General features: G+C 45.4%; 1 protein-coding gene across 1 annotated transcript in view; it reads left to right on the forward strand.

The window, feature by feature from the left end:
* Nucleotides 1–19,629, forward strand: part of LOC137425629 (palmitoyltransferase ZDHHC5) — a 264,857-nt gene extending 245,228 nt beyond the window's left edge. The window contains exons 8-11 of the mRNA XM_068114234.2: nucleotides 535–643; nucleotides 3,234–3,349; nucleotides 15,395–16,296; nucleotides 16,436–19,629. Coding sequence (XP_067970335.2) covers nucleotides 535–643; nucleotides 3,234–3,349; nucleotides 15,395–16,296; nucleotides 16,436–16,598 — 1,290 coding nt within the window. The 3' untranslated portion in view covers nucleotides 16,599–19,629. The remainder of the gene's footprint in view (nucleotides 1–534; nucleotides 644–3,233; nucleotides 3,350–15,394; nucleotides 16,297–16,435) is intronic.
* Nucleotides 19,630–23,267: the final 3,638 nt, after the last annotated feature.

Consider the following 23,267-nt stretch of genomic DNA (forward strand, 5'->3'; position numbering starts at 1 on the left):
TTTTGTTATGGGGGAGACATACACACGCACACTGCCTTTCATTGTTATAGATGCAGCCTGTGGCTGCTGGTCGCATCATTACTAGAAGTGCGGCTGTGCCGCTGACACAGTGCCCCTTCTTTCCAGTAAGTTGGTACTCATTTTGCTGACCTTGGAAGGATGACAGGCTGAGTCAACCCATCTGGTGTTATGTAACGGAACGACAGGGGCTCAAACCGAAGACCCTAAGATCTTAAGCAGGCCACCTTGACCGTTAATCCAACACAAGGCGAGATGGAACTAAAAGGGACAGTGCAATCCAAGATGTTAAAGGAAATGAGGAAAATCTGAACAATACTCTCGGTAACTTCAAAAGTTTGTGTAAGTGTGAGGACAAGCCGGACCTGTGAAGCTAATGTGTTGATTGATTGGGTGACTGGAATGTTTCGATGAATATTTGTGGTAATTGTTTTACCAGACCCTGGATTTTTGGTTATTTGCATTTATTTGATTACCTCTGTGACACCGTGCATTTTGCCTCTCTCACATCCCCAGTTAAAGGGAAGTCTTGAGGCATTGGAAAGCCAATCTGCAGATGCTGAAGCCCCCGAACCGGCTCAGCCTCCGATTACCAAGTTCAGGCACCTGGCCATGCCTGCAGAAGGTGAGCTCACACAGTTAAATATGTTTATATATTACCTGTTCAAAGTTGATGAAGCTCATTGTATTTGTACATTCATTATTTAAAACCTAATTTTTAAAAACTCACTTTTTTTCATTTTCAAGGCACTGCGGGAAAATGTTTGTGTTGATTACATTTCAAATAAAGCAAATTAGCAGCAAATGCACCTTAGGTAAATTTCCCAGTGATTTTTACGGAGGTAGCCATACCATGTCGCGTTGCATCGTCAGCCAAGGACCCGTCATCCCGTCATCCCGTCTTTTCGGGGGGACAATTCGGTTTTTAGCCGGCTTGAAATTATTAACTGCAAGCTGAATGACGGGCTGACCTTCTCCCGAGTCGAAGCAGTTTTTACATTAAGTACACTCTTTCAAACCAACTGTTTGACTGTCACTCATCATCAGTGGGCATCAGTAGCTGAATAATGAGTAATGGCACCAACCGGAGCCTGATGCACAGCTACAATTCGGCTGGTGAACTCCCGTGAATGTCTCTCTTTGAATCCTCTCCTGGGTTCCCCTTCTGTTTCAATTCCGCTATTGGAATGCAAACTCGGGGATGAGAAGTGCACCGAGCCTATGAGCAATCCCGAGATAATCGTGCACCCAGAAGAGGCTTTCAAGAGAGGGCTTCGCAGGCCCAAGAAATAATTAGTATCAATAGCCACTATTATTTAATTTATCAGTCGGTCCCCATTACCATGAACACAACACACAGGTAAATAAATTTAATTTGGTGAACCATACTCTTTCCAGAGCGTTGGTGCTGACGAAGCAGTTTATTGGTAAGGGTTATAATAGGTGGTTCGCCATTGCCTTTCTTGCATTGTTTGTCCGTGCTTTATCCTTTAAATGCAAATCGCCAAGCAAGGAAGCAGCACGTACCTTTCAAAAAGTCTTTGGTATGACATGGATAGGGTTTGAACCACCGACCTCCCAAACTTAGAGCAGATGCTCTCACGATTATCGCATCGAGTCTGAAATAAGCAGACCTTCGAATCTTGTGTATCGAACGTGAAATGCCGCGCTGTACACCAGCAAAACGGTCTTTATTCAAGGCATGGGGGTAATGGGGTATCATTCGTGGGATCATCATCAAGGCCTCGCTCGTCATCAGGATGCAATTATCGAGTTTTACTGTAATGCTACAGGTGATAAACAAGACTGGTGTGATGTCTGAGGGTGTACAAGTGTAAAATTGAGCCGCAGTTGAATGAAGTACTACGATTTCTGCGTAACAAGCTGTAATACAATGAACGTCTGTCCGTCCCACCTGGGGTTTTTCAGACTTTTTCCTCCTCACCTTTAACATATTCAACTGAAACTTGGTACATGGCTTTATTATGACTAGGGCATGCCCGTACTATATATATATCTAAAATTATATCCCCCCCCCTCTATTTACATGAAATGGTTTGGTCCAAAGCGAACGGCTTGCGAGTGGTGACAATCCCCCCCCTCTATTTACATGAAATGGTTTGGTCCAAAGCGAACGGCTTCCGGAGTTTGGTAAAGAAATCGCCATCGCGTGCACAAACGCGCAGGAAAGCGAATGAATCGCAAATTCGTTTTTATTAGTTTTAAAACATAGTTTAACGCCAACATAGTTTGCAAACGTGAAATAAATGAATACGCTCTCAAATGTGCCATCCGAGGCAGAGTGTGTCCGCCACGTTCGGCACACGCGATAGTTCGCTGCTCTCTGATTGGTTGAATCGTTTTTTGGACATAGCTCGGTAAGTAATTGTCCGATTAATATGAAACCTTGAAAAGGCACATCCTCGGGTCCCCAGCAATATACCTGGCAAGTTAAAAGTATATCGGACCCGTGGTTGTCGAGAAACAGCGGTCACAGACAAACGTACAAACAGAGATTACTGGAATTATAGATAGATGAGTTACACAACAGGTTCGAGTTTCATGGCGTTCCGTCACTTTTTCAGAGTTATGCCCGTTTTGGACTTAGAAAATATCCCATCGGAAGGGAACATTTATTGCAAAGCAAGTTTTATACCTCTCCCCCCCCCCCCCACCCCCCTTCCCACGCCTCCTCCCCTCTCCCCCACACTTCTCCCTGCTCTCAAATGTTGTGGTTGTGTGCTTCCCCTTCTCTCCCCATCTTGTCTTCCGCTCCCTCTTTTTGTATATTTTGTTTGTCTGGTTGATTTGTTTGTGAAATAAATGTTAGCTCTCTCACGAGCCTCGATTCAGGATACAAAAAAAAACAAAAAGAAAGAAAAAAAGCAATTCTCGCTGTTAGTATTTATTTATTTTCACTTTTATGAATCTTCTAATATATGCTAATTTACTGCACCACATCACATTTCAACATCACGTGCTCGCTAATATTACCTTTCACAGTTGATATTTTCTATACATTGATGTGCGGTAGCTTTCAATGGAACATCTCTACCAACCTGATAAGCATGTTTGGTAACTCAAGTCTACAGGACAAATTTACTAAATGATAATTATCACCCATGAAATGAAATAGTCGTTTCACACCCATGATCTGATTAATAGACTCTGCTTACTAATTGTGAAGAAGCTCACAATGTGCGTTTGTGTGACAGAAACTGAACTCGTTGGGAAGAGTGTTGCCCCACCCACCCCTACCATGTACAAGTTCCGCCCCTCTGGAGGCCTTTGTCCAGATCCAAGTGCTCATTACCACCCTGGTACTGATAAGGTAGGTAGAAATTGAAATTTGGTTTTATGTACATTCGCCAATAACGTTTGTTCATTAATAAATATGTATTTAGATTGTGTATTGTCTCTTTTCCAGCTACTCCAGTTTAATTGTTCCTCCTCACACCGAATGTGTCCTTATCTCGGTGTTTGTGGCCAACTACTTTGTTTCCCCTCTTTCCTGCCGTTATAAGCTGCTACGGTTTTGTCCTACGATGCGTCCTTCAAGCTTTTTGTCGTTAAATCGTTTATTTTCAAGAATGAATTGCTGGCCCATTGCTCAACCCCCAAACTGGAGTTCCATTTTATTAATTTATTTTTGAAATTAAAAAAGCTAATTCACTTTCTCTGCCCCCAGTGATTACTATTTAACTGATAGGTGGAAGATTTCAGATTAGCTTATTGGTGGACTTCCAACCAAACTCCACCACCTTTGCTCACCTGGCACCACTGTCGCTGGACACACGTCGCATTTCCCGAGGATCCCCTCGGCTCGACGGATGTCTCGCCTCTGTGGATGTCTGTACTTGATATGGAAGAAGCACAATGTCTGCACAAGATAGAAATGTGTGGAGAACTGTGGTTTAAACTTCGTGCCGCATAGCAGTCATGAAGTTTGAAGATGAAGATGCCTCTTTCAGGGATTACTCTGCATTGTGATGTTTACTTATGAAAGAAGAAACAATAGTGGAATGTGAGGGTTTGCATTTGCAATATTTCACATATTTAATTTCCTTCTGCTGGAAGACCCTTCGTCACTCATAACAAAGGTCGTTCGACTAATATTCATTTTTCGAGTGTCCGGCTGTACCTCCAAACTGAAAAGTCTTTGGTGAAATTGAATATGCAGTTCTTAATGGTCAACAACAACAACAACAACATACATTTTAAAAGGCCATTTTCCCTGCTAGAGCGGGGGTTAGCCTTGCGGTCCCCATGACAATCTTCTCCATTTTGCCCTATTTTCTGCATCTCTCCTTGTTAACCCCCTTGCCCGCATTTCTTCTTCCACCATCTTTAGCCAAGTCTTTCTCGGTCTTCCCCGTCCACTGCTTCCTTCTACATTCATTTCCATCACTCTTCTCAACCAGTCACTTTCATCCTTCCTCAACACATGACCAAACCATCTCAACCTGTTCCTCTTCACACCATCAAGCACAGGCTCTATTCCCATCATCTTTCGCAATTCATCATTTGTCTTCCTCTCTCTCAACGATACTCCGCACATCCGTCGAACCATTCGCATTTCCACCCTTTCCAACCTTCGTTGCTGCTCTACGTTCATTACCCATGTCTCGCTCCCATAAATCATAACACTTCTCACACATGCAGCATACACCTTTCCCTTCAGCTTCAACGACACTCCCCTCATCATCAGCACGCCACTCAGTTCCCGAAACTTCTTCCATGCACATCTCACTCGAGCAACCGTTGCCGAGTCTGATCCACCTTCTCCATTCAGCATGTCTCCGAGGTAGCAAAATGTTTTCACACCTTCCAGCTTCACGCCGTCTCCAAGATCCAACTCAACATCTCCTCCATCTGCAGCTCCCTCTGTGCACACCTTACACTTGAATGTAGCTGCCGCACTGGTTAATGACCCTCTCAGACCACTACATTTTTTATGAACCCACTCAGCGCACATTGTACATTGAATGGAGTTCACTCCGACACCCTTCCGACACACAGCACAGGGCCACTTCCCAGTTCTTTCCACCTCACCACATGCTTTACCACTTGCCATCACCTTCGTCTTTCCGATATTCACCTTCAGACCTTTTGTCTCCATACATTCCTTCCACGTGTTCATCTTTTCCTTCAGTCCATCCATACTTTCCGCAATCAACACCAGATCATCTGCATACAACAACTCCCACGGTAAACCCTCCTTTACGTTCTGAGCCAGCACCTCCATCACAGCTACAAATAGTAGTGGACTTAGTACCGACCCCTGATGCACTCCCACCTTCACCTCAAACTCACCACTGTTCCCGTCCTTCGTCCTTACAGCTGTGCGCGCTCTTTTGTACATTGCCATCACTACTCTGATCAACCATTCCTCCACTCCTAACTTCCTCAATGCCCATGTCAATACTTTGCGTGGAACCCTATCGAATGCTTTCTCCAGATCAACAAACCCAAGAAACAACTTCTTCCTCTTCTCCATGTACTTCTCCTGCAATTGCCTCACAATGAAAAGCGCGTCTGTCGTTCCTCTTCCTGGCATGAATCCAAACTGCATTTCGTCGATCTTCACTTTCTTCCTTATCCTCCTCTCCAACACCCTTTCCAAGACTTTCATTCCATGCTCCAATAACTTTATCGCTCGGTACGAGCCACACTCCAGAGGGTCACCTTTCCCCTTGTATAGAGGGACGAGGATACTCAGTTCCCAATCCACTGAAATGCGGCCTTCTTTCACCACCAGATTACAGATCTCTGTCATTCTCTTCACACCCCAACTTCCTGCTGCCTTCAACATATCTCCCACAACTCCCGTTGGCCCTCCCGCTTTTCTACCCTTAATTGCTTTTATCGCTTCTTCAACTTCCTTCTCAGTTATCTTCTCTGCCGGTCCTAAAACTGGGTTACTCTCTATGTTGCCATCCCATTCATTCTCTGTATTCAACAGCATTTCCATATATCTTTTCCATCTTCCTTTAATTCCATCTGGGTCAACAACGATTTGTCCCACTTCATCATTCAAGCAACTCACCCCCATCACATCACACCTCTCTTTTGCTATCTGCTTTGCAATCCTGAATACCGCTCTCTGACCCTCTTCCGAATCCAAGCGTTCTCCGAACATTTTCCTACATGCCTCCTTCGCCTTTGCTACCTCTTTCTTTGCAGCCTTCCTGGCTGCCTTATAACTTTCATGCTCTGCTGTTTCTGCTCCCGTACCCTTCGCCTTCTGCCACTCCTTGAACTTCTTCCTCTTCACGTCAATCCTCTTTCCAACTTCATCATCCCACCACCATGTTTCCGAGTGCCTCGGTGGTCCTTTTGTCCATCCACATACCTCACCAACGGCTCCCAACAGACTAGCTTTCATTGACATCCAACCACTTTCAAGCTCAACCACATCATCCTCGACCCTACTCAGCCTCTCTTTTAATGCCTCCCTTACTGTCACCTCTTTCAACCTCCACACCTTCATTCTCGGTTGGTACTTTACCCGCCGAGCTCTCCTCGCACCTTTCACCCTTATGTCGCAGAAAACCAAGTGGTGCTGTGAAACGGCCTCCTCCCCCGGGATCACCTTTGTGTCCCGGAGGTGCCCCCTATCTCGCCTACGCACCATCAGGTCGTCAACGGTTGTCGTCGACCCACCTGACGTGTATGTAACAAGCTTATTATCCTCTTTCTGGAATTGAGTATTACAAATCAACAAATCAGCTCCATCAGCAAACTCCAAAATCCTTTCACCTTCTCCATTTCTCACACCATATCCGTAACCCCCATGAACTCCGTCAAAACCGTCCATACTCCTTCCCACATGTCCATTTAGGTCTCCTCCGACCACAACAACTTCCTCATCTTTCACGTTTTCCATCAGCTTCTCTATCGCACACCAGAACTTGTCCTTTTCTTCATCGCTTCGACCAACCTGCGGAGCATATCCCGAGATGACGTTCACCAAGAGCTTTCCAATCATCATTTTCACCATCATCAACCTATCACTCACTCTAGTCACACTCACCACACTGTCTACAAACTCCTCAGAAAACAGGACACCAACACCATTCATGCCCTCCAGGCACCCTTGCCACACAAACTTGTATTTCTATCCCTGCCTACCCTTCACCATTCTCACACCACTTCCCTTCCATCTCGTCTCTTGCACACAACATATGTCTACTCTTCTTCTGACCAATACTTCCACCACTTCTCCTGATCTCCCTGTCATTGTCCCTACATTCCATGTCCCAAACCTCAGAAACCGATCTCCACTTCGGGCTGTACCCTGCCCATATGTAGTTGTAATTGTCATGGTTCCCTTTTTGAGGCAATGTTTTTATGGCCGGATGCCCTTCCTGACGCCAACCCTCTTAGTCGTCTTTTACGACACGCAGGGATACGGTGTACCTATTCTTATCCAGGGTACACACCGGGAAACGTTTAAAACATGGAAATTCTGGGGGGTGGGGGGGGGGGGGGGGAGTGCGGTGTCAAGGGAAAGATAAAATGAAAATAAACCCCTTCAGCCGGCACTTAGCTTGGCGTCCCAAAGAGTACTTTCAGGAGCTTGGCGGCTGTTGAAACTGGGGTAGCCACTCATGCGGGAAGTGGTCCAAAATGGCGGTGTCGAACACCGCGCGTCGAAGACACAACATGCGTGAGGCGAGCAGATTAGACGGCCTCCTTTCGATTCTCTACCGTCAAGTCCAATGCGGCCTTCAGCTTCCAAGAGCCCAGCAGTTGTCCAAAACCTCATGTGGGGAAATGTGGTATCTGTCCGTCGTCTTGTCCACCGTCTTGTCCACCGTCCACTTTCCTCGCATTTATCCAAGGAGGAAAAACCCGTGCAGGTACTTCAGCACATTGAAACTCAGGCCATGGCGTGATAGTGTCAGCAAGACCTCAGTGGCGCTTTTTCTCTAGGGCAGGTTGTGCGCCGGACACCAAGATGTAAGTGCAGTGAAAAGCAGCTGGAGGTCATCCTTTTGTGCTAACTCTTCCGAAAGTGAAACGTGATGGCACAAACGCACAAGGATCTTCACTCTCCTCTCACCATCTATACATGACTATAAAAATGAGCTGTGCTTGCGTCTGAGTTTCATCCATTGGTTGGACAGTTTGCCTGACTCAACTCACAATTATTTCTATACTATACGGTCGCCATGTTGATTCTTACTCTGCAGTTCTTAATGGTCATGATTTCAAAATCCCGCATGCCTCAACTCAACTTGGTATTATAATCTCCAAACCCCAAGGATTTCAAAAATATAGCACAGATGAACTCATATTGAAATCTGAAGATATTGAAGTTTACAAGAAAAAGTTGGCAGAGTTTTTATTTATTTTTGACCTTTCACAGATTGTCGCAATATCACGGTTTTACATCCCATCAGCAGCGCTCAATACAAAGTTTGGTTTGGATTCCTGTGTTTTCATACTTGTGCTCACAAGTTAAGCAATATTTTCATTGAAATGCTTTTCCCCGCCTTCACAAGTTATTACCTCCGCCACCGAAGGTGGCTGTTTCAGGTGGGAGGGCATTACAAGTCCCTGCCCTTTACAATACTGTCGGACCTCAACATTCGCGGGGGATATGTTCCTGGAAAATGCCGAATCCACAAATGTGGGGGCATTCTTTGAATGGGGGGTGAGGAGGGGGGATTTTTTTTTTTTACTACATGGTCTCGGCTCGTGGAGGAGCTATGACGCATAACATATCAGACAAACAAAGGGACACAGCAGGAGAAAAGGGGAACAGGGCGGAGGGAGAAAATAGAAGGAGATGACAATAACAGGATGCAGATAACAATGAGAAATATGGGAAAATGCAAAGGGTGGACAAGATGAGCAAAAAGTTGGGCATGGGTTGGGGGTGGTTTAACTGGTGTAGAAAAAAAGATCATGGTTTTGAGTGGGGGATGACTTGAAATGGTGGTGAACAGCTGTTTTGAAGATCTGGAGGGAAGAATGAGATTGATGAGAGAATGGATGGTGACTACACAGGCTGGAAAAAGAGTAATAAATGATTGGAGGTAAGCTGTGGTTCTGGATTTAGACAGTTTCCCTAGGAGTGGGTTGCTGCTGGACCACGTGCGTCCTGCAGATACCTGAGGGGGACAAAGCACGTAGAGGGCAGAAGTTGCAAGTCTTGGCAAGGCGCCACCTTTACAAAGCACCACCAGGTTTTTTAAGAGGGAGACTATTTTGAAAGCTCATTCTTGAGATTGGACAAATGTTATTTTCTGGCTCTCCTGAGAGTAGACACACTTGTTGTGAGCTTTGTGGAATGATCTGAGGTTGTCTTCAGTTGCATTTGCCTTCCAGGATCATTGGCATCCTTGAATCCTGATGCTGTCTCCTCACGCTTCGAGATGAAAGTACTCGTGGGCATCTTTTTCCAGAAGAGGCCAGTCTCGTCAGCCATGAACACCTGCTCTGGGAGGTATCCCTTCTCTTCAATGAGCCTTGCGAGTTGAGCAGGGAACGCTTTTGCCACCTCGTGGTCCGCGGAGGCACGCTCCCCCAGTGAGCTTCACATTTTTGAGACAGTACCGCTCCTTGAAACGATGGAACCATCCCATGCTTGCCGTGAATGAAGTTGCAGTACTGCTTGTACCATCATCACTCGATGCATCACTCGTGCTGGCACCACCCGCGCCAGACAGATGATCGTAAATTTGTTTGGCCTTTTCACGAATGAGTGGTCCACTCAAAGGCATACTCTTTTGTGTGTTGTCCTCGATCCATATGTTGAGAGCCTTCTCCATCCTTTCTATGTGGACATCCCGGACATGGGTGACCACCTTTGTACTCAATACAACGCTCGCTGAAATACTCATGAATCACCTTCTCGTTCTTCCGTATGTAGCGAACGGTGGAGTCGTTGACGCCATAATGCCTGCCCACAGAGGCTGCACTCTCTCCTCTCGAAAGCCGGTCAAGCAGCTCCACTTTCTGGCTCTGGCTCATCACTTTCTTCTGCCTCTTGGTAGTCAACACATCTCCGGCACTGGTCTTGCGCTTGGGAGCCATGCTTGAACGATGAGCAGGGCGAGGGTCAAAAATGCAGGTCAAAGCAACAGGACGAGAAGAATGATCAAGATCCAGGACACAGTCTGTGTATGTAGGAATGCGAGCATTGTGGGTAGATGCAGGAGGGGTGAATACCCTGGATATTTTTTGTCGGGGATGTTATCGGATGATGCCGTATTGAGCCGATCTGCTAATATCAATTGTAGATTTAATGAAGCGTTTTTCATTCTATAATTTGTAGGGTTGACTTCTTTACACATCTGGTAGGATATCCGATGAAGCATGCTTATAGTGCTGCTAAAATTTGCAACCGCGAAAGCCATGAAAACGCAAAGCACACAGCAGTGAATGTATAAGCAGGTCATGCTCGCGGCTCGTAGATGTTTTTTTTGCGCATGTCCAGCTGCTTTATGCATGCCTGGGAAAAGATGGGTTTTATAAATACCGTATGTCAAGCCAACGGTTCGTGAAATTTTTTTTTGCACCCCTGAAAAACCGCGAATTCGCGGGGAACAGGGCCACGAATAGGAAAAAAGAAAACGCAATTTAGCGGAACACGGCTGCGAATAGGAAAAACCCGCAAATTTGCGGGACACTTTTCCACGAATAGAGAAACAGGTCACATTTTATCAACCGCGAATACGCGGAACCCGCGAATATTGGAACCGCAAATAGCGGGGTCCGACTGTATTATAATGCAAAGATACAACAACAACACAACAGGCATTTTAAGGCCATTTTCCCTGCAAGAGCGGGGGTTAGCCTTGCGGTCCCCATGACGATCTTCTCCATTTTGCCCTATTTTCTGCGTCTCATTTTCTGCATCCACCGAACCATTCGGATTTCCACCCTTTCCAGCCTTCGTTGCCGCTCTACGTTCGTTACCCATGTCTCGCTCCCATAAATCATAACACTTCTCACACATGCAGCATGCACCTTTCCCTTCAGCTTCAACGACACTCCCCTCCTCGTGAGCATGCCACTCAGTTCCCGAAACTTCTTCCATGCACATCTCACTCTAGCAACCATTGCCGAGTCTGATCCACCTTCTCCATTCAGCATGTCTCCTAGGTAACAAAATGTTTTCACACCTTCCAGCTTCACGCCGTCTCCAAGATCCAACTCAACATTTCCTGCATCTGCAGCTCCCTCTGTGCACACCTTACACTTGAATGTAGCTGCCACACTGGTTAATGACCCTCTCAAACCACTACATTTTTGATGAACCCACTCAGCGCACATTGTACATTGAATGGAATTCACTCCGACACCCTTCCTGCACACACCACACGGCCACTTCCCAGTTCTTTCCACCTCACCACATGCTTTACCACTTGCCATCACCTTCGTTTTTCCGATATTCACCTTCAGACCTTTTGTCTCCATACATTCCTTTCACTTGTTCATCTTTTCCTTCAGTCCATCCATACTTTCTGCAATCAACACCAGATCATCTGCATACAACAACTCCCACGGTAAACCCTCCTTTACGTTCCGAGCCAGCACCTCCATCACAGCTACAAATAGTAGTGGACTTAGTACCGACCCATGATGTACTCCCACTTTCACCTCAAACTCACCACTGTTCCCGTCCTTCGTCCTTACAGCTGTGCACGCTCTTTTGTACATTGCCATCACTACTCTGATCAACCATTCCTCCACTCCTAACTTCCTCAATGCCCATGTCACTACTTCACGTGGAACCCTATCGAATGCTTTCTCCAGATCAACAAACCCAAGAAACAACTTCTTCCTCTTCTCCATGTACTTCTCCTGCAACTGCCTCACAATAAAAAGTGTGTCTGTCGTTCCTCTTCCTGGCATAAATCCAAACTACATTTCGTCAATCTTCACTTTCTTCCTTATCCTCCTCTCCAACACCCTTTCCAATACATTCATTCCATGCTCCAATAACTTTATCACTCGATACGAGCCACAGTCCAGAGGGTCACCTTTCCCCTTGTATAGAGGGATGAGGGTACTCAGTTCCCAATCCACTGGAATGCGGCCTTCTTTCACCACCAGATTGCAGATCTCTGTCATTCCCTTCACACCCCAGTTCCCCGCTGCCTTCAACATATCTCCCACAACTCCCGTCGGCCCTCCCGCTTTTCTACTCTTCATTGCTTTTATCGCTTCCTCACCTTCCTTCTCGGTTATCTTCTCTGCCGGTCCTAAAACTGGGTTACTCTCTATGTTGCCATCCCATTCATTCTCGGTATTCAACAGCATTTCCATATATCTCTTCCATCTTCCTTTAACTCCATCTGGGTCCACAACGATTTGTCCCACTTCATCCTTCAAGCAACTCACCCCCATCACATCACACCTCTCTTTCGCGATCTGCTTTGCAATCCCGAATACCGCTCTCTGACCCTCTTCCAAATCCAAGCGTTCTCCGAACATTTTCCTACATGCCTCCTGCGCCTTTGCTACCTCATTCTTTGCAGCCTTCTTGGCTGCCTTATAACTTTCACGCTCTGCCTTTTCTGCCCCCATACCCTTCGCCTTCTGCCACTCCTTGAACTTCTTCCTCTTCTCGTCAATCTTCTTTCCAACTTCATCATCCCACCACCATGTTTCCGAGTGCCTCGGTGGTCCTTTTGTCCATCCACATACCTCACCAACGGCTCCCAACAGACTATCTTTTATTGACATCCAACCACTTTCAAGCTCAACCACATCATCCTCCACCCTACTCAGCCTCTCTTTTAATGTCTCCCTTACTGTCACCTCCTTCAACCTCCACACCTTCATTCTCGGTTGGTACTTCACCCGCCGAGCTCTCCTCGCACCTTTCACCCTTATGTCGCAGACAACCAAGTGGTGCTGTGAAACAGCCTCCTCCCCCGGGATCACCTTTGTGTCCCGGAGGTGCCCCCTATCTCGCCTCTGCACCAGCAGGTAGTCAACGGTTGTCGTCGACCCACCTGACGTGTTTGTAACGAGCTTATTATCCTCTTTCTGGAACTGAGTATTACAAATCAACAAATCAGCTCCATCAGCAAACTCCAAAATCCTTTCACCTTCTCAATTTCTCACACCATATCCATAACCCCCATGAACTCCCTCATACTCCTTCCCACATGTCCATTTAGGTCTCCTCCTACCACAACAACTTCCTCATCTTTCACGTTTTCCATCAGCTTCTCTATTGCACACCAGAACTTGTTCTTCTCTTCATCGCTCCGACCAACCTGTGGAGCATATCCCGAGATGACGTTCACCAAGAGCTTTCCAATCATCATTTTCACCATCATCAACCTTTCACTCACTCTAGTCACACTCACCACACTGTCTACAAACTCCTCAGAAAACACGACACCAACACAATTCACGCCTTCTGGGCATCCTTGCCACACAAACTTGTATTTCTGTCCCTGCCTACCCTTCACCATTCTCACACCACTTCCCTTCCATCTCGTCTCCTGCACACAACAACATATGTCCACTCTTCTTCTGACCAATACTTCCACCACTTCTCCTGATCTCCCTGTCATTGTCCCTACATTCCATGTCCCAAACCTCAGAAACCGATTTCCACGTCGGGCATCAAACGTTTCGTCGTCATAAATGGAGTGATTTCCACCCTTGCTTCGATCGGGTTCCCCGCCTTGAGTTTTGACGAGAGGGAGTGAGGTCCCCCACGGGGTACTTCGGGCTGTACCGTGCCCATATGTAGTTGTAATTGTCATGGTTCTCTTTTTGAGGCGATGTTTTCATGGCCGGATGCCCTTCCTGACGCCAACCCTTTTATTCGCCTCTTACGACACGCAGGGATACGGTGTACCTATTCTAAACTGGGGTACACACCGGGTATAATGCAAAGATGAACTGATTATATTGTGGGATCAAGAAGTCAAAGGTCAGACGTCATGTAATTTAAAAATGTAATAACTTTAAAACAGCTGAAGGGATTTAAATCAAAGTTGGTACAAGTATTATCATGATGTAAAGAAAAATGGATTACATTATGAGGTGAAGAGGTCAAAGATCAGACGTCCGTCAGGTAAAAATTCTGTTACTGCGCTAACTTGTGAATGAACCAGTGATGGGATTTTGACCAAAGTTGGTACAAGTACTGTATATATATTATGAAGAAAAGATTAACTGATTCGATTTCGGCATCAAAGGTTCGAGTTCACGTCAGGTAAAAATGTGATACTTGAGAACAGCTGAAGGGGATTTAAATCAAACTTGGTAAAGTATGTATGATGATGTTATAATGTGGGCAAAGGCTTATCGGTCGTGACGTCGAAGAGTGCTGTACTAGTTATTGTCAACTTTTTTTTTTCCGGCGTAGCCCTATGGGCACTGTTCGGGGATGGACTTTTGTCTGTCCATCTGATGTATGTATGTGCGTATGTCCCTCACAAACGTCCAATCAGAGCTGAGGATATGGTCACATGACAGGGGGACAGCATGTAGTAACCATTACAGTTGCGTATTTTACTGAAAGGAAATATTATAACCTTCTGTGGAACGTTTTGGGGTCCCAGCAGGTGTCAAAAGGTAGGTAGGAGGTTTCAGAAATTCCTCAATATAATTATGATTTTGAAATATGATTGACATGGATCTTGCTCCAGAATCCGGAAGTGAACAGATGATGACAGTTCGCTGGTTTGATAATATTTCAATACAATATTGTGATTGAACATTATATTTTTATATATAAATACTATCGTGTTAATTTGTGATTGGAATGATAAATGATGGTTTGGAATAAAAATATAGAGATATTGAGTTTAAAGCAGAATGAGGAAATGACGTAAGGGTTTCCATCCATGACATTCGCAGATTCCACATTTGCAGTTTACTCATTGACTGGATATAGCAACATTCACACTAGGTACGGTTTTTGTTCAAGTCCTTCACGAACCTGATAGCAATGCCTGACGTTCGACTGAAGGTGGCACAGGAATGTGGAATTTATTGGAAAAAAAAATAATACTTGCATTATTTGCTAACTGGTATCCCGACCCAGGTAATAATAATTTTGTGGTTGCTGTTGGTTAATTTTGATAGCATTTGCTCTGCAAAGGGTTCCACGACCCCTCGCAAGCTACCTGATTTGCCACGACCCGGTTCAACCGGATCATGGACGTTTTTTAGGAGATGCCGTCTCCTTATTGGATGGCTACTGGCTCCCAAAGGGAGCTCATCCTTCTTTGCCACGTGTTGTTTTTAACTTGCAGTGTGTCAGTCACCCGGTGAGGGGAGTCAGTTTCGTCACGGACAGCCCGGCCATGTGGCGGGTAGCACTGCGTTACATGTTATGGCGAGTAGCAAAGACTGACCTGACTGACATCGTTTTGTTTGTCTGTTTTCCCAGATCTCAATCCATCACTTCACTGAGACTTCGGTATCCAATGAAGGGGACGTGGGTTCTATAGGATCTTGCAGAGTCTCAGATATGCCAGACTATCGCTCTCCGTTGTTGCACAAGGTTGCTGCAGAGGAACCATCCAGTCACAGGTCTCCAGTTTCTGGGAAACTCACATCACAGCCCTCAGAAAGCCGGCACCAAGGGGCCCATGACCGGGTTGGACATTGTGCTGTGACTTCAGGTTTGAGTCGCCCCATTGATAGTGTGATTCGCAACCCAGCATTGCAGGCTGCCCCACTCGCAGAGCCAGAGACCGGTTACCACTCTCCGTATCTGTCAGCTCGGACTCGTCATGGTGGTGGCGGTGGGGGTGGTGGTGGAATAGGAATAGGAGGAGGAGAGGATGGCCCTGCTGTAGGTACACTGCCATCCTTGACTGTTCAGGAAAGGTCTCGTGATCCCTCTCCTGTACGATACGACAACCTTTCTCGTCAAATAATGGCTTCAATTCAAGAGCGGCGGGAGCAAGAGGAAAAGGAACGCGAGCTTGCTCACAGTGGATATCAAGGCCACAACTGCCGTGAAAATCTCTCCGCTGCAACAGCAGCAACACCTCAATCTGTAGTGACTCGCACGATGCGAGGCTCCAGCTCATCGATAGGGAGCCTTCCTCCCGGAGGTCCCATTGTCCCCCCACATTCTCGACAGACGCGCACATCTCCTGGGTTGCATCCACAACCTTCGGGCCTAGCAGGAAATGCAGTTAACAATAACAGCGTCCCGCAAGGAGCTATAGGAGGCCGTGCAGGAGCGGGCTTGTTGCCTGGGGGCACAGCAAAAGCGACACCCTCTGCGGCAGCATTAGGTGGACCAGGGACTGCTCATGCAATTGCCTATGGGCCTGGCAAGTGAGTTGTAGATGCCCACATTAAGTAACCTGTGTTGTTGTTCATATATTCACTTGAATAAGCTCTTACCATTTCCATATTATGTTTGTTTTTCTTGGCCTTTTACATGGTTTCTTTACCCCCATTCCCAAACCCGAAGGGAAGACTCTTCTAAAATCAACTTTACCAAGGCCAATGGACAGCCACTGCTTTCTGCTGCTCATAACGATGCTGTTCCAACCGGTCCAAGTCCTTCCCGACGACCCCCAAATGTAAAGAAAGTGTCAGGGATCGGTGGGACCACCTACGAGATCTCGGTCTGAACTTTGGTCCCATTCCTTGTATCCTGCCCCCCCCCCCCCCATCTGCCCAATCTAACCTACCCTTTCTCCTCCTATCGATCATCTTTTCTGTTACCACCCCAGGCATGACTTGCTGCGCTTCCTATTCCTCTGCCCTCCTCTTCTCACCCCACACCAGCCATGTTTTCTTCACTCATAAGTTTTCACATATCAGTCTTTATCCTTGGTTTTACCAAAATGGACTTCTTTTCGAGGATCATGTCTCATGTCTCATCTCCTGTGGCTCATGAAATAAAAATTCATGTTTTTTATTATTTTTATTTTATATGAATCCGTTTTGTTCTGTCTGTTGTATCTTCTAAGTTTGAGTGCTGTAGCCATTGTAGGAGGTGTAAGCAAGGGACAGTGTGCAGAAGGGTGGTGTAATGAGAGTATCGATTATGTATAAATATATGATTTTTTTTTAAATATCATTTCCATTTGGTGCCATCCACGCTGTTTGCCTACTTCCTTTCATTCGACTTCACGACGCTCGATGTGTAATTTTCGTGCTCGCTAAATCTCGCAACACCATCTGACCGTCCGACAAAACGGTCGATATTTGCTCATTTCTTCCGGATTCACCTGCCAGGACCTTCTCGGAGCACTTCACTAAGCACAACCGCTTCTGCCATCCGCCCTGCATCGCCCACATCGTATATCCGTTACCCCTATAGTGTTCTAAGGGGTGCATCTGGCCATCTTTTGGACGATGCATCAATGACTTGAAGGTTGTATTAAAAATAGTTTGACAGCGAAACATTGCATTCAAGTCCGATGTTCCTGACAGTATCTACCACAACAGTTTTTGGCATTTTTGGTTTAAGGACATGCTTGTCTTGTTGACGCCCTCTATTCCTCCTGTCCCCTTCCCATGCTTTTCCACCCAAGAAACAGTTTAGGATTATTTTTCCATCAACAATAACAGGCTAACAAAATGTTGTACACAAATATAAATTGCATTTTCCATCTACTCAGAATGACAGAACAACGTAACAAAATTTATAATTCGTATTCATTCATTTTTGTTGCCCCTTATTGAGGACCCGTGTGGTGGTGCTCGCACTTCCTGTTCCGTGACCGGTGCAGCCCATTGGTCGTCGTGGAGATGCGTGGCCTCTGAAGCAGAGTGTTTTTTGGGGTTTTTTTTGGTAGATGTGAGATCGGTGTTTGTAAGGGCTGTGTGCATGTTGTGTGCTGTGTATTTGGCCTGTGTAACATGTGCGGAATTGAATATTTATTTGTTAGATGGGTCCCCATTCAAATGGAAAATTACAATTGGGTGAAGGAGACAATTGCGGTAAATTGTTGAGGAGACAATTGCGGTAAACTGTTGAGGAGACTATTGCGGTAAATTGTTGAGGAGACAATTGCGGTAAATTGTTGATGAGACTATTGCGGTAAATTGTTGAGGAGACAATTGTAAATTGTTGAGGAGACTATTGCGGTAAATTGTTGAGGAGACTATTGCGGTAAATTGTTGAGGAGACTATTGCGGTAAATTGTTGAGGAGACGATTGCGGTAAATTGTTGAGGAGACGATTGCGGTAAATTGTTGAGGAGACTATTGCGATAAATTGTTGAGGAGACTATTGTGGTAAATTGTTGAGGAGACTATTGCGGTAAATTGTTGAGGAGACTTGCGGTAAATTGTTGAGGTTGGAATGGGAACAGATTTGAAGTTTGTAATTTATTTATTGCTTTTAAATATTTGACAACTGGTGGGAATTTTAATCTCTTTGTCCCCTAGTTTCTGCTTGCTTTTCTTAGCTTGTTTTGGGTGGAGCGGTGATGTGTGATCCCCATGGCTTCTAGAGATGGAGAGAGGGAATAACTCCACCAGCATTCCTCTGACATGTCCATAGTGTGAGGTCCTCGTATGCACATCGTATTCTGTTCACGTTAGCTTCTCACAATGTGACTGCTGAGGACGATCGAGCACCGCAAGGTATGAGTACGTACGGATTTGGATCGAGGAATCCGTTGATGTTGCACAAGTTTGCATTCTCCACTTTTTTTTGGTTAATTCCCAATCTTCACTCTGGACAAAAACCATTGTTCTCACCTGTTCGGACAATCGTTACAAGCCTTTTGTGAGAATCTGAAATGTCAGGCTCAGGTGAACGTGGCCTGCGCGAACCTGTTCTGTTCTGTGCAGGTAATTAATGTTTGTTTCGCATGAAAATGTGAGAATTTTCAGGTTCCGTTTGAAGTTGACTTATTTCGGATTGCTGTGTGATGTTGGTCCATGACACAGACTTGTTATTCCTGGTAAGGTGCTGATCCACATTAGGCGAAGTTCACCAGGGTCAGTGATGCTGGTGCTAAAATTCAATTCGTTGGAACTAGTTATGTCGTTTGCCAATCAGGCTTCTTGTATGGCTTTTACAATGTTGTTTTGATGCATTTGCCTTTTCTAACTTTTAAAAATCCCACCAACCCTCGGACCCATTCCCACTTTCCCACTGCCTGTTCCAACGGTGCTGTAGAGACGTGTCAAATATACGTTTTTGTTCAGGCGGCAAATACCTCTTTTTCTCTCTCTTTCTCTCTCTTTCTCTCTTTCTCTCTCTCTCTCTCTCCCTCTCTCCCTCTCTCCCCCTCTCCTCCTCTCCTCCTCTCCTCCTCCCCCTCTCCTCCACTTCCTCTCCTCCCTCTCCTCCCTCCTCTCCCTCTCCTCCTCTCTCTCTCCCAGGCTTGAGATGAGCATGCCCACATCACATGACTGTGTCTACATCCTACATCGTTGACTTTCCTTCCATGTCTGAACCATATGTTCCTGTCCCCCCCTCTCTTGAACACATCCTTCTTCTTGGGGGGTGAACCCCACAGTACCTCTTCCATGCACCCCACCACTACATTCTTTGCTGCCACGGCCTTCTTACCTTCTCAACCCCCTCGACTTTTTCAGTGAAATTTGATGGATGTGGCAAACCTTGTATAATTCCTGTGTAAAATTGAAATGACTGTACATCATTTTACAAAACAGTAAAACCTTACATTGTTGAAATTGTCCGTTCTCCGAGAGTCTTTTTGTTTGACAACACAAGGATAAGTTGCAACATTCTCCAAAGCATGGCCTTCCAATTCAGATTCTTTGTTTCTAAATCTTGGAAGGCCCTACCTTGAAATCTTGAAATCGACGCACAAAGTTCAGTGCATCTTTTGTTTTTATTGAATTATCCACACACTTTTTGAAAAAAAACAACGGGGAAAGGGGGAGGGTATTGTAACTGTCCGTCCTTCATGCTATGTCCTCCTAAATCAGTGGTTCCCTAACTTTTTTTTGTCCAAGGGAGTAGATGGTAGAAGACGGAGACCAGCAACCTGTCTGTGATGGAGAAGGGTTAGGCCCACAGGCTCCGCTTCAGTGTGGGAGATTCCAATGATCTTGAAAGACTGTTTCCACTGCGTAAAGCGGAGCAGGATGTGAGGCAGGGGAGCCAGCCTAGAGGGGACAACTGTACTCTATCAACCTACGGACAAAGGCCTTGCACGTGGATAGGAGTTTCGGTGTGCAAAGGAAGGACTTTGTACGATGGAGGATGCCCATCGAGTCAGATCATTGATGAAGATCAGGAATAGGAATGGGCCCAGAACACTGCCTTGGGGTACTCCAGCCTTGACAGGGAGAGGAGATAAATATTCTGTTGAGAGCCACACGTTGGTTATGAGAGTAGAGGAAGTCAGTAAGCCATGTGTGGAGTTGGCCATGGATGCCACAGCAAGAGTTTGTCGAGCAAGGTGGGATACCAGACTATTGAGAGCACCAGATATGTCCAGAGACGTGCCTGATGTCATGTCTGACATTGAGAACTTCATCCATTGATGGCTGAGAAGAAGCAGCATGTCCAATGTAGAGTTCGTTACCTGGTCTAAATCCGAATTGGTGATCTGAGGTGAGGTTGTTGGAGAATAGGAAGGATTTCATGTCTACTGCGTTGATGGATTCCATGACTTTTCTGATGATTGGAATTAAGATGATGTTTGTAGTTAAGGGGTTCAGTTTTTCAACCTTGATGGAGTGCATTGATGATGGCTGATATCCAAGCAGATGGAAGATGAGCCAGGGCAAACGATGTGGTGAAATGAGCAGAGAGAGAGAGAGAGAATGTGCAAGAGCATGGAGGGAGCAAACACCAAAGACAGACTTGACAAGGTGCCACCAGATTTTAGAGGAGAGAGACAAGTTTGAAAGGTCATTTTTGAGATTGGATAGATGTTGTTTTCTGGCTCTCCAGAGAGTAGACACACTTGGTGTGAGCTTTGTGGAACAATCTGACGTGTTCTTCAGTTGGATTTGCTTTTTAGGAGGAGAATGCTAGTTTTTACAGCAACTGCATCACCACAGGATTCAGTGTAGCTACCAATGGTTGGAGAATGCGCAAGGTAACTGATGACGAGATGGGATGAATCTGCGCATAAGAGGGAGCATGTTTCTGTGGAAGAATTCCCAGGCTGAATTATCATCAGGGATAAGGGAGTCGACTCCTGAAGTGCGATTGCTCCTTTCAGCCCTTGCCAGTTTGCCCGAGTGAACTGCTAGACTCGTCGGCGCTGAGACTGTTCTCTGCAAATGGCCCGAGAGATTGTTTTCACCCCTGTCTTTCTGTATGTGAGCATAGGCAGCCGACTTGGATTAAATGCCAATAATTAAAAAATTCTTTCTTGGAAACCGCTGAATGGAAAAATTTGAAACTTTTTAGATTGTCAGGTACTCCCAATGGGGAACAAAAGCATGACAATGATGACATCATTGGTGAAGTGGTATAAAAACCACCTTTAGAGGCCATTTTTCCCCGCAAAGCGGGGGTTGGCCTTTTTCGGGAACCGTGGTTGTTGTTGTTTTTCGGTCCCCTTTTGAAGCAATGTTTTACGGCTGGATGCCCTTCCTGCCGCCAACCCTTTTTGCCGCATTTTACGACAAACAGGGACTTACCAGTGAGCTGGTACTCAATTGTGGTATACCAACCATAAATATTTTAATCGAATGCTTTATCCTAAAAATCTGAAATTGCATGCACTTGATCAATGACCCATTTGTATTGAAATATTAAATTTATGACATATACGTCACATGGTATGGCAGCCATATTGGATTCAACCTAAAACATTAAAAACATCTCCCAAACCACCAAAGCGATCAACGTTACACGTGTGATCGATTACGCCTGGCGATTAAAAGTTGATCAGGAAAACGTCATCAGTCACATGGTATGGCAGCCATATTGGATTGAGGAAAAAATATTAAATAATTATATCTCAGAAACCGCTTACCCTATCGATACGAAACTTTACAAATGTCATCTAATACAATTGTTGCATTTAGTTTGAAAATTATGATGCCATTTGTCACGTGGTTGGGCAGCCATATTAGCTTGAAAGCTGATATTTAAAATAAAAAAAAACCCTTCTCTGAAACCCCTGAAGGGATTTTAATCAAACTTTATTTTTAGGATAGTCAACGAGGGCATCTGCCCGTTGTCACCTGCAGGGACTACGCGGAGACATATTGGCGACGCAGTCACATTTCTCTCGCTTATTCATGGTCTCTGCTCGTGGAAGAGTTGGGACACAATAAGCGGATCAGGACACAACGTAAAGGGCAGCGCCGTATATATTTTTTAAACTTATATGTGGGAACATAACACGCCTAGACCAGGAATCAAACCCAGGTCCTCTGGAAAACTGTACCAGTGCTCTGCCATCTCAGCTATCTGGGCGACCCTGACATTTTTCCCACATGCAATTTTCCCACATGCAATTTTCCCACACATATGATTGCCATTCTCTTTCCATCAATGCTTCCGGGGCACTCGTTGCCAACCATAGGAGCACTGACGGCCTCATCACAAGGGGGTCTTCCTCCAATGAGGGGGGGGGGGGACAAATCCATGTCCTCTATTATAGACACCACTGGCGGTGTAGTGAAGCAATTAGATTAATGAACAGGATTAAATCATTTTCCCACATACAGTCACGTGAATAAGTAAGTACACCCCATGTAAAGTTTTGACTTTTTCAACATATTTCAACATACAGCTATTTGATCTTCATTTCAACAATATTGATAAAGGTGATATAATATAACAAATATCATGAAACATTTACATTTTGTAGTCAATTGTATAATTTAAATAAACATTAATGCAAATTTCGCATGTGGAAAAAGTAAGTACACCCTCACATTTATCACTACTTCAAATACCTAAAATTAGAATCAGGTGCACCAGCTCAGGGGCAAATGATTAGAACATCGTTAGAGAGGATCTTGGAGGAACCTGTCTTATTTAAACCTCAGACATTTAGTTTGGTTTGCTCTTTGTTGTTGAAGTGTGCGGCGTCACCATGCCCAGATCAAAAGAGCTCTCCGAGGCCTTCAGAAAGAAGGTTGTAGATGCCGACGAGTCTGGGAAGGGATTTAAAAAGATCTCCAAACAATTTGAAATCAATCATTCGACTGTCCGGAAGATCATCTACAAGTGGAGAAGATTCCAAACAACTGCCAACTTGTTCAGGCCAGGCCGCCCCAGCAAGTTCAGCCTGAGAGCAGACCGCAAGATGCTGAAATACGTCTCTAAGAGCCCCAGAATGTCATCACGGGACCGACAGGTAGCTCTTGCTACTGTTGATGTCAAAGTGCACGAGTCT

This window comes from Myxine glutinosa, chromosome 4 (genome assembly GCF_964187855.1).
Source record: "Myxine glutinosa chromosome 4, kmMyxGlut1.1, whole genome shotgun sequence".
Classification (NCBI taxonomy): Eukaryota; Metazoa; Chordata; class Myxini; order Myxiniformes; family Myxinidae; genus Myxine; species Myxine glutinosa.